This window comes from Chrysochloris asiatica, unplaced genomic scaffold (assembly GCF_000296735.1).
Source record: "Chrysochloris asiatica unplaced genomic scaffold, ChrAsi1.0 scaffold00018, whole genome shotgun sequence".
Lineage (NCBI taxonomy): Eukaryota > Metazoa > Chordata > Mammalia > Afrosoricida > Chrysochloridae > Chrysochloris > Chrysochloris asiatica.
This window is the reverse complement of record NW_006408536.1, coordinates 1,170,031-1,185,097: the sequence shown is the minus strand read 5'-3', so window position 1 is coordinate 1,185,097 and position 15,067 is coordinate 1,170,031. Positions and strand designations below refer to the sequence as shown.

The 15,067-nt window shown below is 39.2% G+C and overlaps 1 protein-coding gene across 1 annotated transcript in view; it reads left to right on the top strand.

Moving 5' to 3' along the window:
* The window catches only part of IL1RAPL1 (interleukin 1 receptor accessory protein-like 1), a 1,809,453-nt gene extending 1,796,643 nt beyond the window's left edge, over nt 1-12,810 (top strand). The window contains exons 10-11 of the mRNA XM_006835561.1: nt 10,445-10,615; nt 11,218-12,810. Of these exons, the coding sequence (XP_006835624.1) occupies nt 10,445-10,615; nt 11,218-11,936 (890 nt within the window). The 3' untranslated portion in view covers nt 11,937-12,810. The remainder of the gene's footprint in view (nt 1-10,444; nt 10,616-11,217) is intronic.
* Nucleotides 12,811-15,067: the final 2,257 nt, after the last annotated feature.

The following is a 15,067-nucleotide window of genomic DNA, read 5'->3' as shown; positions in this document are numbered from 1 at the left end:
AAAAAAAAAAAAAAGAAATAAAATATATCATAGCATAGTGGTTACGAATTGTGAATCGCAACGTCAGCAGTTTGAAACTACCGGCTGCTCCACAGGAGAAAGATGAGGCTTTCTGCTCCCGTGAAGATTTATAGCCTCGGAAACCCTGTTCAAGGTCGCTGGGGATTGGAACTGACTCGACGACACTTAACAACAGCAACAGTATATTGCTTCTCTTTCTTTATACCCAAGCTCAGCTATCAGTTGCTTCAGACCTACTAGTTTCTTCTGACCACATATTTGAATGAGTTTTCCAAGTCATTATTATTTTTTTACTGTTCAACATCCAGTGAGTACTTACTGCTTAATGAGCAGTGTGCTGAGTACTCAACATGCCTTAGTTCAGTTCCTTATTTCTGTGTAAAGAAGGATCAAACATAAAATCATTAAGAAAAAAAAATGTTTACTACTCGCAAAATTTTGCAAGGATATCTAGATTTTAGAACAGGCTCTTCAAATTAAAAGAAAAAAATGTAGAAAATATTTAAAGGAAAACAAGATTACAAAGTAACAGGTAGTGTAATAATAGGGAAAAACAACAGCTTTCTTGCATGATTATCATATCCCTAGATGTTAGTATAGTACGACTGCATACGTTTTCATTATTGTTGTTTTTAAGCACCTCCCAGGTCCAGTGGGTTCCAACTCATAGCGGCCCTATAGCAGCTGGTAGGTTTGAAGTACCAACCTTGTGGTTAGAAGTCAGTCCAGTGCTGATTCAACAGTAGCACCCTACAAGCTTAAGGTTTCATTCATTTAGGGCAACTACAGTTCTTGCGGAAGGAGCCCTGGTGGGGTAGTGGATGAGTTAAGCATTGGGCTGCCAACCACAGGGTCAGTGGCTCAGACCACCACCCCATCTGCTCCACATGAGAAAGACGAGGCTGTGTGCTTCCCTAAAGATTTATAATCTCAGAAACCCCAAGGAGCAGCGCTCCTCTGCCCTATAGGGAGGGTCATTATGAGTCTATGGCAACAAATTGGTTTTGGAGGGGATTTTAAGGTCCACCCAGAAGCACCATGGAAGAAAAATCTGGCTGTCTACTTTTGATACGTCAGTTATTGAAAACCCTACCTACAGAGCACCATTCGACTCTGAAGCACATAGTGTTGCCGTGAGGTAGAGGCAACTGGATGGCAACTAGTTCGTGCTAGATAGGGTAACACTGTTATGTTTATTTTTCTCGAAGTACAAAGCGTTTTTTGTTTTTCTTTTTAACCCTCCTGACAGTGGGGTATGAGGAGTGTGCTTATTCAGGGTGATGGCAGAGCAAACTAATAAGAACTCTATAGTCACTGCTTGCTGTTCTGGTGTCGAGTCAGGTCCAACTCACAGCAACCCTGTGGAGGGTTTCGGAGGAGCGGCTGGTGAGTTTGAACCACTGCCCTTGCAGTTCAAGCTGAACTTGTAGTCCAGTGCTTACCCTACAGTACCACACCGGGAATCCATATAATCACTAATACTCCTCCAATTTTAAAAGGAAAGAAAAGGATCTCCTCTTTGGGAGGTATTAGACATATCAGGTATTAATATTCAGGACAAAATGAATTTGAGTAGTCTTTTTACAGTCTTCACACCCTGTACTTTTGAAAAATGTGGATATCTGTTCCCTTTCAGGGATATAAAAGTAGGAAAAATTTGTAAATATCCAATCTTATGTCATATAATTTATTTTTCCTTCTCCCACAATTACAAGGTTACTCATTATTCATAGTTCAGGAATTATTGTCCTCATGTCCACTGATGAATTACCATGCTCTGTATTGTTGAAAATCTATAGGGTATTTTTAAAAATGTGATTAGATAATTTGCACAGACAGGAAAATCAAAGAATGAGTTTTTGAATTCTAGAAGCTGACACTGATCATTTTTTTTTTTGTCTTCTTCACAATCCTAAATCGTTATGCTGTGGCTGTATGCTGCCGCATGGATTGTGACTCACAGCAACTCTTTAGGACAGCCTAGAATTACCCATGAGGTTTTCTAGGAGTCTTGGTGTGGCGCTGTAGGATAAAGCACTAGACCGCAAGGTCGGCAGTTCAAACTCACCAGCCGCTCCTTAGAAACCCTATGCAGGGTCACTATGTTTCAGAACGGACAACCGTCTTTACAGGAACAGATGACAGGAGCTTTTTCCTGTAGAGTAGGTGGATGGGTTCAAACTGCCAACCTTTAGGTTAGCAGTCAAGCATTTAAGCACTGCACCACCAGGACTCGCAGATTGTTTGGTTGTTGTTGTTGTTGTTGGGTGCCATCAAGTGAGTTCAGACTCACAGCAAACCTATGCTCAACAGAACGCAGCCCTACCCGGTCCTGCACTAGCCTCACAATTGTTACACTTGAACCCATTGCTACTGGCACTGTGTCTGTCATATTGGGGGTCTTTCTTTTCAATACTGACCCTCCACTTTACTAAGCATGATGTCCTTCTCCAAGGACTGGTCTCTCCTGATAATATGTCCGAAGTTTGAGAGGCAAATCTCATCATTCTGGTTTCTATGGAGCATTTTTGCTGCACTTCTACCAAGACAGATTGGTTTGTTTTTCTGTCAGTCCACTGTATGTGGTGTTAGGTTGTTAGGAACCAAAGCCTTCTTGTCCCAAATCCTGTACTCTGTTTACCAGTTGGCTGCCTTTTACACCCTCTTAAGACTTCTGGCATCTATGTTGTTTACTGTCCTCTTAAGTATGCCACCAAGGAAGGAAATTAATATTTATGGAATGTCTCCTTTGGCCCAGGCATTTTTCTATATGTTGAAACTCATTTGATCCTGGACCACATCTTCAGAAGGTGCTGTTTTATAGATTGGGAAATTTCATTTCTAATGACTTAAATGATTTCAATAACAAGGAATGACAGACAGAATTTGAACTCAGTTGCTGTTTTTCCCACTGTTGTTGCTGTGGTTGAGTGCCATGGAGTCAGTTCCGACTCAGAGAGACCCTGTATAGGGTTTCCGAGGAGTGGCTGATGAATTTGAACTGCCAACCTGATGGTTCAAACCAGCCTTGCAGTCAAGTGCTTTATTCAACTTTAATTAGAGCAACAGTTAAATGTTTGAAAACCTATGTATTTAGAGAGTTCATAAAAGTACCAAATAGTCAAATATGTGAGTTAGAATAGTGTAAGACTTTTTAAGTGTAAAACTCACCACCACTTGTCTGTCAGTCCACCACTCCTCTGTCAGTTTGTTGTACTGTGTATTGTTATGACACTGAAAGGTATACCACCCTTATATTGAAAACCACTAAGGTCACCTAGTTGCTCCTCAAAAACCTTATACCCTGGGCAATGACCCAGGTCTAGAAACAATTCTTAGACCAGTGGCAGGATAAGGGTTGCCAAAATGAACTCTCATCTAATCAACATATACTTCTGAGCATCTACTAAGCCCTAGTCACATATCTGAGAGAAGGATCTTGTATCCTAACAGAGAAGAGAAAACATGAACACAGTAATGTAATATATGGGAAAGAATATCACTTTCTAACTGAAGGGAATCAGACTCAACTTCAACGAAGGCACACTACAAATTTTTTGTAGTTGTTTTTAGGTACCATCAAGTCACTGCCTACGTATAGTAACCCTATGTACAAAAGAACAAAACACCGCCTTGTCCTGGGCCAACCTCACGATTGTTACCACACTTGAGTCCATCAATGCTGCCACTTTGCCAATCCATCTCGCTGGGGGTCCTCCTCTTTTTCTCTGACCCTCCACCATACCCAGCATGATATCCTTCTCCAGCGACTGGTCCCTCCTGACAATATGTCCAAAGTATGAGAGATGAAGTTTGGCCATCCTGGCCTCCAAGGAGCACTCTGGCTGCACTTCTTCCAAAACAGATCTATTGGTTCTTTTGGCAGCCCATGGCACTTTCAATATTCTCCTCCAACACCATAACTCAAAAGCATCAATTCTTCTCTGGTCTTCCTTATTCACTGTCCAGCTTTCACATGCATATGAGGTTATTGAAAATACCATGGCTTGGGTCAGGCTCACCTTAGTCCTCAAGCTGACACCTTTGCTCTTCAACACTTTAAAAAGGTCTTGTGCAGCAGATTTGCCTAATGCAATATGTCGTTTGATTTCTTGACTGCTGCTTCCTTGAGTGTTGATAGTTGATCCAAGAAGAATGAAGTCCTTGACAACTTCAATCTTTTCTCCATTGATAAGAATGTTGTTTATTGGTCTAGTGGTGAGGATTTTTGTTATTTTGACATTGAGATGTAATCCATACTGAAGGCTGTGGTCTTTGATCTTCATCAGTAAATGTTTTAAGTCCTCTTCACTTTCAGGAAGCAAGGTTGTATCATTTGCATAATGCAGGTTGTTAATGAGTCTTCCTCCAATCCTGATGCCACGTTTTTCTTCATACATTCCCAGCTTCTCGGATTATTTGCTCAGCATACATGTTGATTAAGTATGGTGAAAGAATACATCCCTGTCGCACACCTTTCTTAAATTTTAAACCATTCAGTGTTCCCATGTTCTGTTCAAACAAATGCTTCTTGGTCCATGTACAGATTCCTCATGAGCACAATTAAGTGTTTCTGAATACTCATATTTAGCAATGTTGTCCATAACTTGTCATGATCCACACAATTGAAAGCCTTTGCATAGTCAATAAAGCACAGGTAAACATCTTTCTGGTATTCTCTGCTGTCAGTCAATATCCATTGGACATCAGCAGTGATATCCCTCGTTCCATGTCCTGTTCTGAATCTGGCTTAAACCTCTGGAAGATCTCTGTCAATGTATGCTTGTGGCCATTTCTGTATTACCTTTAGTAAAACTTTACTCACATGGGATATCAAAGACATTGTCCAATGATTTCCACATTCCGTTGGGTCACCTCTCTTTGGAATGGGCATAAATATGGATCTCTTCCAATAAGTTGGCCAGATAGTTGTCTTCCAAATTTCTTGGCATAGATGAATGAGTGCCTCCAGTGTCACCTTACTTTCTTGAAAGATTTCCATTTTTATTTCATCAATTCCTGGAGCCTTGTTCTTTGCCAATTTCTTCAATGCACCTTTGACTTCTTCCTTCAGTAACACTGACTCTTGGTCATATGCTACCTCTTGAAGTGCTTTCCTTCCAATAATTTGCCCAGAGACTCCTTTAATAATGAAAGTTGAGGCTTGAATTCTTTCTTCAGTTCTTCCAGCTTGAGAAATGCTGAGTGTGTTCTTCCTTTTTCGTTTTCTGACTCCAGATCTTTGCACATTTCGTTGTAATATTTGACTTTGTCTTCTCGAGCTGACCTTTGAAATTTTCTGTTCAAAACTTTTACCTCCTCATATCTTCCATTTGCTTTTGCATCTCTATGCTGGAAAGCAAGTTTCAATGTCTCTTCTGACATCCATTTTGACCTTTTCTTTCTCTCTTGTCTTCTTAATGACTTTTTGCTTTCTCCATGTATGATGTTCTTGATGTCATCCCTTAACTCCCGGTCTTCAGTCTTTAGTGTTTAATGTATCAAATCTGTTCTTCATATGATCTCTAAATTCAGGTGGGATATATTCAAGGTCATATTTTGGCTCTCATGGACTTGTTTTCATTTTCTTCAACTTTAGTTTGTATTTGCATATGAGCAATTGATGATCTGTGCCACAATCTGGCCCTGGCCTTGTTTTGACTGATCATATGGACCTTTTCCATCGTCTCTTTCCACAGATGTAGTCAATTTGATTTCTGTGTATTCCATCTGGTGAGGTCCATGTGTATAATCATCGCTTTTGCTGTATAAAGAAGGTATTTGAAATGAACAAATCATTGGTTTTGCAGAATTCTATCACGCATTCTCCAGCATCATTTCTATCACCAAGGCCATATTTTCCAACTACTGATCCTTCTTTTTTGTTTCCAACCTTTCATTCCAATCACCAGTAATGATGAATACATCTTGATTGCATGTTTGATCAATTTCAGATTGAAGAAGTTGGTAGAATTCTTCTATTTCATCCTCACTGGCTTTCGTGGTTGGTGCATACATTTAAATAGTGGTATTAACTAGCCTTCCCTGTAGGCGCATGGATATTTTCCTATCACAGACAGCATAATACCTCATGACTAATCTGGATATGTTCTTTTTTGACAATGAATGCAACACCATTCCTCTTCAATTTGTCATTCCTGGCATAGTAAACCATGTGGTTGTCAGATTCATAATGGCGAATACCAGTCCATTTCAGTTCACTAGTGCCTAACATGTCGATGTGTATGCGTTCCATTTCATTTCTGACAATTTCCAAGTTTCCTAGATTGATACTTCATACATTCCATGTTCTGATTTTCAATGGATGTTTACAGCTTTTTCTCTTCATTTTGAGTTGTGCCCCATCAGCAAATGAAGGCCCCACGGGCTTTTCTCCCATGGGCTTTACTCCATTCATGGTCAAGTCTGCTTTGAGGAGGCAGTTCTTCCCCAGTCGCATTTTGAGTGCCTTCCAACCTGAGGGACTCATTTTTTGGCACTATATCTGACAGTGTTTCTCTGCTGTTCATAAGGTTTTCAGTGACTAAATATTCAGAAGTAGTTCTTCAGTCCTTCTTCCTAGTCTGTCTGCGTCTGGAAGTTCATCTGAAACCCGTCCACCATGGGTGACCCTGCTGGTATTTAAAATACCTATTACATAGCTTACAGAATCACAGCAACTCACAAGCCACCACAGTACGATAAACTGAAAGACGAGTGGTGGACTGCAAATTTAGTGGCTGGTTATTTAGGCAATGCTGTTGTTGTTGTTAACTACCATGGAGTCAGTTCTGACTCATAGTGACCCTGCACAAGGTTTCCGAGGCTGCAAATCTTTACAGGAACAGAAAGCCTCATCTTTCTCCCGCAGAATAGCTGATAGTTTCGAACTACCGACCGTGAAGTTAGCAGCCCAATTCGTAACTACTACGCTACCAGAGCAATGGGTTACCACAAATACTTTTTGAGACTTCATATGGCATGATTTGAGGCTTGGTGTGGCACTGTGGGTTAATGCGCTGGACTGCAAAAAAATATTCATGAATTTTAAGAGACAGTAGGCTGGAAGCAGGTCATTGGAAAAATAATCTTGACAAATGATAGCATTTATGGGTTGGAAGAGAGATACTAATGGAAAACTAGGAAAAACAGAAGAAAGCAGTGGCATGTAACCCAAGGTAATGTCCAACTGGAATTTATGAGTACAGGCGGACCAGTTATTTACATCTGTTCTGATTCATAAATTCTCTATTCTTATTGGTGTCTGTGTGGATCTGGTTCTTAAATACTTTTTTTTTTTTAATCTAGTAAAAATAAAGGGGGAAGAATGAGGATATAGTCATTACACATCCCGGATTTGGAGGAGGTTCAACATTTTGTGACAGTCCTGGTGTGGCGCTGTAGATAGTCCCTGGACCGCAAGGTCGGTTTGAACTGAAAGGTTTTCTGTTCAAACTCACCAACCGCTCCTTAGAAACCCTATATAGGGTCGCTATGAGTTGGATCCGACTGGACAGCACTTCACAACAGGGCCTTGAATCAAAGGAATCTTTAAACCAGACAGTTAGTTGAGTGTCACGTTATTTTTATACATATCCTATTGTGGGGTTTCCCCCTGGGAATTTGTTCTTTTTCAGTTTTCCACTACTACAAAATGCTGTTGTTGTTAGTTGCCATCGAGTCAATTCCAATTTATAGCAATGGTTCGAGCTCACCAGCTGCTCCTTGGAAACCCTATACAGGGTCAGTATGGGTCGGAATCGACTCGATGGCACTTAAAAACAACAAATAGGGTTTCCAAGGAGCAACTGGTGGGCTTGAACCGCCAATCTTGTGGTTAGCAGTCCAGTGCTGATTCTACAGTACCACCCCAGCGATGCATTTATTCCCCAGAAATGGGTTGTTGATCTGTGTCTCCTGCTAGACTGGAAGCTACTGACCAACGAAGGAAGTTTAATATATCAGAGGTAATACAGGTGAATACCTAATCATTGACTACTTTAAATATTAACTTGTGCTGTATAATAGCTTTATTGTATACTTGTTGTTGTTGTTAAGTGCCAGCAAATCAGTTCTGACTCAAAACAACTCTTTGAGGCTTTAAATCTTCCTAGGAGCAGCAAGCCTCATCTTTCTTCCAAGGAGCCACTGGTGGACTCAAACCGCGGGCCTTGTGGTTAACCTATGGAGCCACCGCACTCCCATATTGTATGCTATTTTTTGTTATTTCTTACTTAACTAATGTGTCTACACCACTAGTATGGTACCACTATAGACTGTTGGGATATAGTACAGTATAGTAGGCCTAATTAGGTGTTGTTGTTTTTTTTAAATTGAATTCTATTGATAGTATGTAAAACTATATCCTGGTTGAAAAAATATACCAAAATATGATACATTTGCAGATAATTACTACTTTTTAAGGAGTCCTGGTATGGTATTGTGGGTTAATGCACTGGACTGCAAGGTCAGTTTGAACTTCAAGGTCAGAAGTTCAAGCTCACTGGCCGCTCCTTGGAAACCCTATATAGGGTCACTATGAGTAGGAATTGACTCAAAAGACGCTTAACAACAACAACTACTTTTTAAAATGTGTTTGTGTGTGAATGGTGCTTGTATTAGCTCCCTAGGGCTGCCATAACAAAATACTACCACGTGGGAAACTAGGTGTATTCTCTCACATTTCTGGAGGCTAGCTAGAAGTCTCAATTCAGGGTATCCTCAAGGACATGTTTTCTCCAAAGGCCATAGGGGAAGACTTTTTCCCAGGGTACACCCAAACCCTCATTGGCTTGCAGCTACAGCATAAATCCATGGTCACTTAGCCAACATTCCTCTGCCTGTCTCTCTGGGTCTTTTCATTCATATTGGATTAGGATTGAACCTATTCCAATACGACCTCATGTTAACTCATAAAATCAGCAAAAGACCTTATTTCCAACCGTGGTCACATACACAAACATGGGGAGTTAGGACTTCAACATATCTTTTTGGGGGACATAGATCAATTAGTAATGTTGCTTTATTAATTTTTTTTTTAACTTCCAATAGCTAAAGGTTTTCTTCCAAGGACCCTGTAAAGGAGCTGTTGATATTGTATATACCTGTGCTAACTTTAGGAGCAGTAAGCAGTCTTATGAGTTTCTCTTGACAAATTGTAATCATAGAACAACTTCTAGATGGTGTAGGACTATCAGAGTCTTAGAATGAACATACACTTAGGGATCTCAGAAAGGGAACTTTTGCTTATAAAGTCAAAAGGAGAGCCCTAAAGCCACCAGAGCAAGAACTAAGGACTTCCCTCTATCTTTGATTTTTGTACTTCAAATGTTTTTCATTCTGTGCCAGATGTAAAGTTCATTTTATTCTGAAATTACGAGTGTTTCAATTCAACTTGATCTTAAAATTGAGTAGTACACTGATGTCATCCAGGACTCTCAATAGGAGGCTATGGAGATTGCTATTGGTGGAGTTAGCATATTGGCAGTATTTAGAATTGAGATGAACGATCATTCCCAATGTCATATTCTAAAGAGAACATTGACAAATAAAAGGCTATCAAGAGAATTTTTCTTAAATGAGAAATTCTGTTCTTTTTTTAAACTTAAGATCAAGGAAAAGTTTGGATAGTAGTCTTCAAATATTTGAAGAGTTTTCATTTTAAAAAGGAAAAGGGTGAGGGAAGAAATCAGATTTTAGCACCAAGTTTCTTTCATTTCTATCATACTGTTAGTATCATACTTTTAATTCTTCTGATGAAAATGATTAGGATAATGAAAAATAATTTGGCAATGTCTTAGGTTTAAGATCAATGGTGACCACTAACACAATATGTTTTTCTATATGTGATCATTCTGTTTAATAATGTTCTCAGTGCCACTATCCAAAAACTGGTTTCTAGTTAAAATAATAATAATAATGTTTCCAAATTAGGTTTTATTTTCTTTCTAATAATATCAGCACAGTGCACAATCTAAAAATCATTCTGTCCTGATTAAGCCCGATGTATTTATCTCTTCTTTTCAGCAAGGTAGAACATGACTAAAGGAGGTGGTACATGAATTTGAGATTATTTGGAATACAACATACTATCCAAATATATGACTTTTGTAAACAATCAGTATCGTCATGATTTGTTCATTGAAAATGTTGAACGTTAACAATTCTTTGCTCTTTTCATTGATTTTTCTCCTATTGTCTTCACAACAACTACAAAATCAAAATGTGATCCCTTATCCCGACTAATAAGTTCGAGGATTTTGACATTACTGAACTCTTAATGGAAATTCATGAAGACTTCTTTTTTCAGTCTCTTAGAAATGGGGTGTTTGGACTTGTTTATGAAAGAAAGTGAATGCTTTCATGTCCTATTGTTTCTTCGTAAGTTAGTGACTTCAACTTAATTCTGTAATGTTTTTGACAGACAATAAAGACTACGATGCGTACTTATCATACACCAAAGTGGATCCAGACCAGTGGAATCAAGAGACTGGGGAGGAAGAGCGTTTTGCCCTTGAAATCCTACCGGATATGCTTGAAAAGCATTATGGGTATAAATTGTTTATACCAGATAGAGATTTAATTCCAACTGGAAGTAAGTTCGTGTTTTCATTTGGTAATAAGCATATTCTTGTATGTGTTTATACAGTCATCACTTTGTAACACAGAACATCTTTTAATTTTTGATTCTTTACTTTAAAAATCTTGTCTGTGTTTACTGTTGTTGTTAAGTGCCATTGAGTCGGTTCCAACTCATAGCGACCCTGTATAGAGTTTCCAAGGCTTTAAATCTTTGCTGGAACAGAAAGCCTCAGCTTGCTCCCACAGAGTGTTTGGTGGGCTCGAACCACTGACCTTGGGTTTACAGTCCAGTGTTTATGAAATGTCTTTATGTGTTCATTCAAAGTGTGATTTTTGGTATCTCTGAGGAACTCCTTTCATCATTCTATAAGGCATTCTAATTTTGTGACCTTTGACACTTAAACCAAATGAGAAATTTGTTCCTGAGTACAATATTTTTAACATTTGGAAAAGCAAAGCCCGAACTCTATTCAAAATCATCACTGACTATTTTCATCTTCTAAGCTTATTACTCAGCAAACAGCTCTCAATTAATGTGTAAAAGAGATTCTATCAGGGCTTTCAGGACCAAATCTTAGATTCACTCATTCTAACAAATCCTTGTCTCTTTTGTAGCCTACATTGAAGATGTGGCAAGATGCGTAGATCAAAGCAAGCGGCTGATTATCGTCATGACCCCAAATTATGTGGTTAGAAGGGGCTGGAGTATCTTTGAACTGGAGACCAGACTTCGCAACATGCTTGTGACTGGAGAAATTAAAGTGATACTAATTGAATGCAGTGAACTCCGAGGGATTATGAACTACCAGGAGGTGGAGGCCCTCAAGCACACCATCAAGCTCCTGACCGTGATTAAATGGCATGGACCAAAATGCAACAAGTTGAACTCTAAGTTCTGGAAACGTTTACAGTATGAAATGCCTTTTAAGAGAATAGAGCCCATTACCCATGAGCAGGCTTTAGATGTCAGCGAGCAAGGGCCTTTCGGGGAGCTGCAGACTGTCTCGGCCATTTCCATGGCTGCGGCCACCTCCACTGCTCTCGCCACTGCCCATCCAGATCTGCGTTCCACCTTTCACAACACGTACCATTCACAAATGCGTCAGAAACACTACTACCGAAGCTATGAGTACGACGTACCTCCTGCCGGAACCCTGCCTCTTACCTCCATAGGAAATCAGCATACCTACTGTAACATCCCTATGACACTCATCAACGGCCAGCGGCCACAGACAAAATCAAGCAGGGAGCAGAATCCAGATGAGGCCCACACAAACAGTGCCATCCTGCCGCTGCTGCCAAGGGAGACCAGTATATCCAGCGTGATTTGGTGACAGAAAAGCAAGGGACAACCCGTCCCTTGGCACTAGAGTGAAGTCCGCAGTCCAGTGCCTGGAACTAAATCCTCGACTGCTGCTGTTAAAAACGTGCATTACAATCTCTAGAACACGAGGAAAAACAGGGTCTTGTACATATGGTTTTTGCAGTTTCTTTGTAGCATCAGTGTCTAGGTCCTGTTTTACCATGTCTCTTACCATTACATTTTTTGACTTTGTTTTATATGTCATTGGAATTTGTATATTTACATTTTTTTAAAGAAGAGACTGATGTGTAGATAGAAAACTCTTTTTTGCTTCATTAGTTTAGTTTTAGAATGGGTTTTTATTTTTTTCTTTGGGATTTTCTTTTGCTTTTAACATTTCCTTGGGGTGCTTGGACAAATCTATCCAATGGGACAAGGAGCACCGTATCCTCTCTCGGGTTCTGCCTAGAAACAGCAGGGCCACATCCACCTTCAGAGAGCAGTGCATTCATCGCCAGCATTGCCATTTGGGGGAGGGAATGAGAAAGAAGAACCCTTGTTCATAGACGGGCCGCACCAGTCAAAGCCCTGAATCTCTTCCTTGTCCCACCTCATTTCCCATCTCTACCCTTCTAATGGCGGCATGATGTGTAAACTCTGCGGAGGGGTGGGGGTGGGTCTAGCTGTCTTAACATTTAATTCACTGCTCGTCAGAATACACTCCAGACCCAAAGGTGTGCTAGTCGCTTGACGGTGACCACTACAGAGCGCTAAGAAGAAAAGATCAAGGGCATGAAAATGGGGGAGAGAGTGTTGTTTCCGTTTTTTAAATGAGTTGATGTACCCTTATATATATATATATGGAAAAAAATGCAACAAAACAGAACAAAAAAAAAAAAACACAAAAAAAGGAAAAAAAAGAAAAAAAACAACAACAACAACAACAAAAATCAAGCCCTATATTTGATCACTTCCTGGAAAGGCATGAATGTGTTTGTGGCTGTTTTTGTTTACTATTCTACTTCCTCTTTTCCCTCTATAATTTTCTGCAAATGAGATTATGTGCAAATGCCAGGCAAGTTAACTCAAAAGGGTGAATCAACGACAAGTCAAAATGAAATTTACATTGAAGGCTTCCAAACCAAAGGGAAGGACAGGATGTGTCATCAAATCTGTTTTGTCACCTTGTATTATACAATATGTTATTTTCTAAAGAGTCAGAGCAAATCTGTGAAACTTCTTATGGAGTCCCCTTGTATTTCAATGTTAATTCACTGTATTTAATTTTCAAGGCTACATGCAGAGTCAAGTCTTTGAGTTTAATTTGTGAAAATAGTAACACTTATTAATATTAAGGTGTTTAAATAAGAACTCAGGAGGCCAAACATATGAATACCAACCGAAATCAGTATTTTCAAGATAAACAATATTTACACAAAACAATTTCTTTTAAAAAAATTAGACCAGGAAATGTTTAAAATAATTAACTTTACTGTATAAAGAATTCATTTTATTTTAACTATATGATTATGTCTTTCAGAAACAAAGCTGATGATCCCAGGAAATTCATCTCACACCATTTAGCTTTACGTTTGAAATCAGGGACATAAGCAGCTAACTCATTCTTTCACGTTGAGGATGATGTTAAATCAATCATAAATGAACCTGCAGAAGGCAGAGTTGCTAAAAGGAAATAATACCTATGTAGCTTTTAGTTTAAAAAAAAAAAATGTGATAAAAACACTGACAATAGAATTTACAGATTACTTTAGTGATTCACTGTAGGAATTTCCACCCCAGTCATCGTCTGTTGGCTTGTGTAGTGACTATTGTCTGTTTGGTTTATTCCTTCCATCATATATTGAGAAACCAATTCTACTGTTCTGGTAAAAATAGTAAGATGTGAGTTGGCCACCAAAAGTGTCATACTTTTAAACTGCAATGGAGTTGATAGGAGGGGGTGAGATTGAACTGCAAATGAATGAGGGATGAGTGTAAGCATTTGGTATACAGTGCAAAGGTCTCGGGATCTGTGTGACAAGGTAAAGGAGCTTTGGGATGCGCATTGATTTTTATTTGCTTCGAAAATGTTTATTTCCCTGACAACTCACCTGGGTCCTTCTCTACAATCTGTTCTGTATGCCTGTGCTCCCTTTGGATCTGTGTCATATTTCCACACACCAGAACTGAAACTGCAAGGACACATACAACTGTAAGGTCAGCTTTGCACATTGGGTTATTTTCAGAATCCAAGAAGGCCATTTTTTACTTTATACTATGGACACCTGTCAGGGACTGGTGGCAGTGAGCTGCAGTGGACTGGATTCCTAATTCCCCCAGTGCTCAGAAAACTGTAAACACAGCAATGGCCTGGTTTCTTTGCTTGTTTTTTTGTTGTTGTTTTTTGTTTGTTTGTTTTTAAGTGCACGATGGAAGTGTGGAATAAATATAGAGGAAGTAATCAGACCACAGTCATATTTTAGGTATCCATAGGTGTTTATTTAGATGCATCGGGAGTACGTTTTTTGTTCTATTTTTAGTGTAGATTTAAGCACTTTGAATAGCATGATTCAGCGATTGATGGGTAATAGTTGATATTCTCACAACTTAAGAAACGTTTTTTTTTTTTTTTCCTCTAATGCTTTGTCATATTTTTAAAAACAAAATGAAATAAATGGAGAAGAAGCTATCTATGGTTTCAGAAACGTTCCTCCCAAGTATTTCTCTATCAGCTCCTTGTGAGAACAAATGAAGGAAACTGTCATGTGTTCACGTGCTCTCTGTTTAACAAAAGTTCTGTTAGAACTTATAATAAAAAGAGAAAAAAATGCATTTTCCCTAGTGCTTAGGTTTCATCCTTCTCTTCTTTCGGTGGGGGCTGTGGGGACATGAATATTCTAGTTGTACAAACACCCGAAAGTGTGAATGTTAGCCAAGCTCGGGGAGAGAATGAGATTCAGGACTTGGACAATGTGTGATGTTTGGGGGTTTGCTTGATTTTCATCAGTTGCCACTTGGGCCCACTTGAGTAACACTTTACCAATTCAAAACTCCATCTGATTCTTTAATGTAACCTCTGCTTACTGCCTATGAGCATTTACCCTTGATTCTGGTGCTCAATTTTTTTATTATTTAACTAGTACTCTTTCTTAGGTCTCCTAT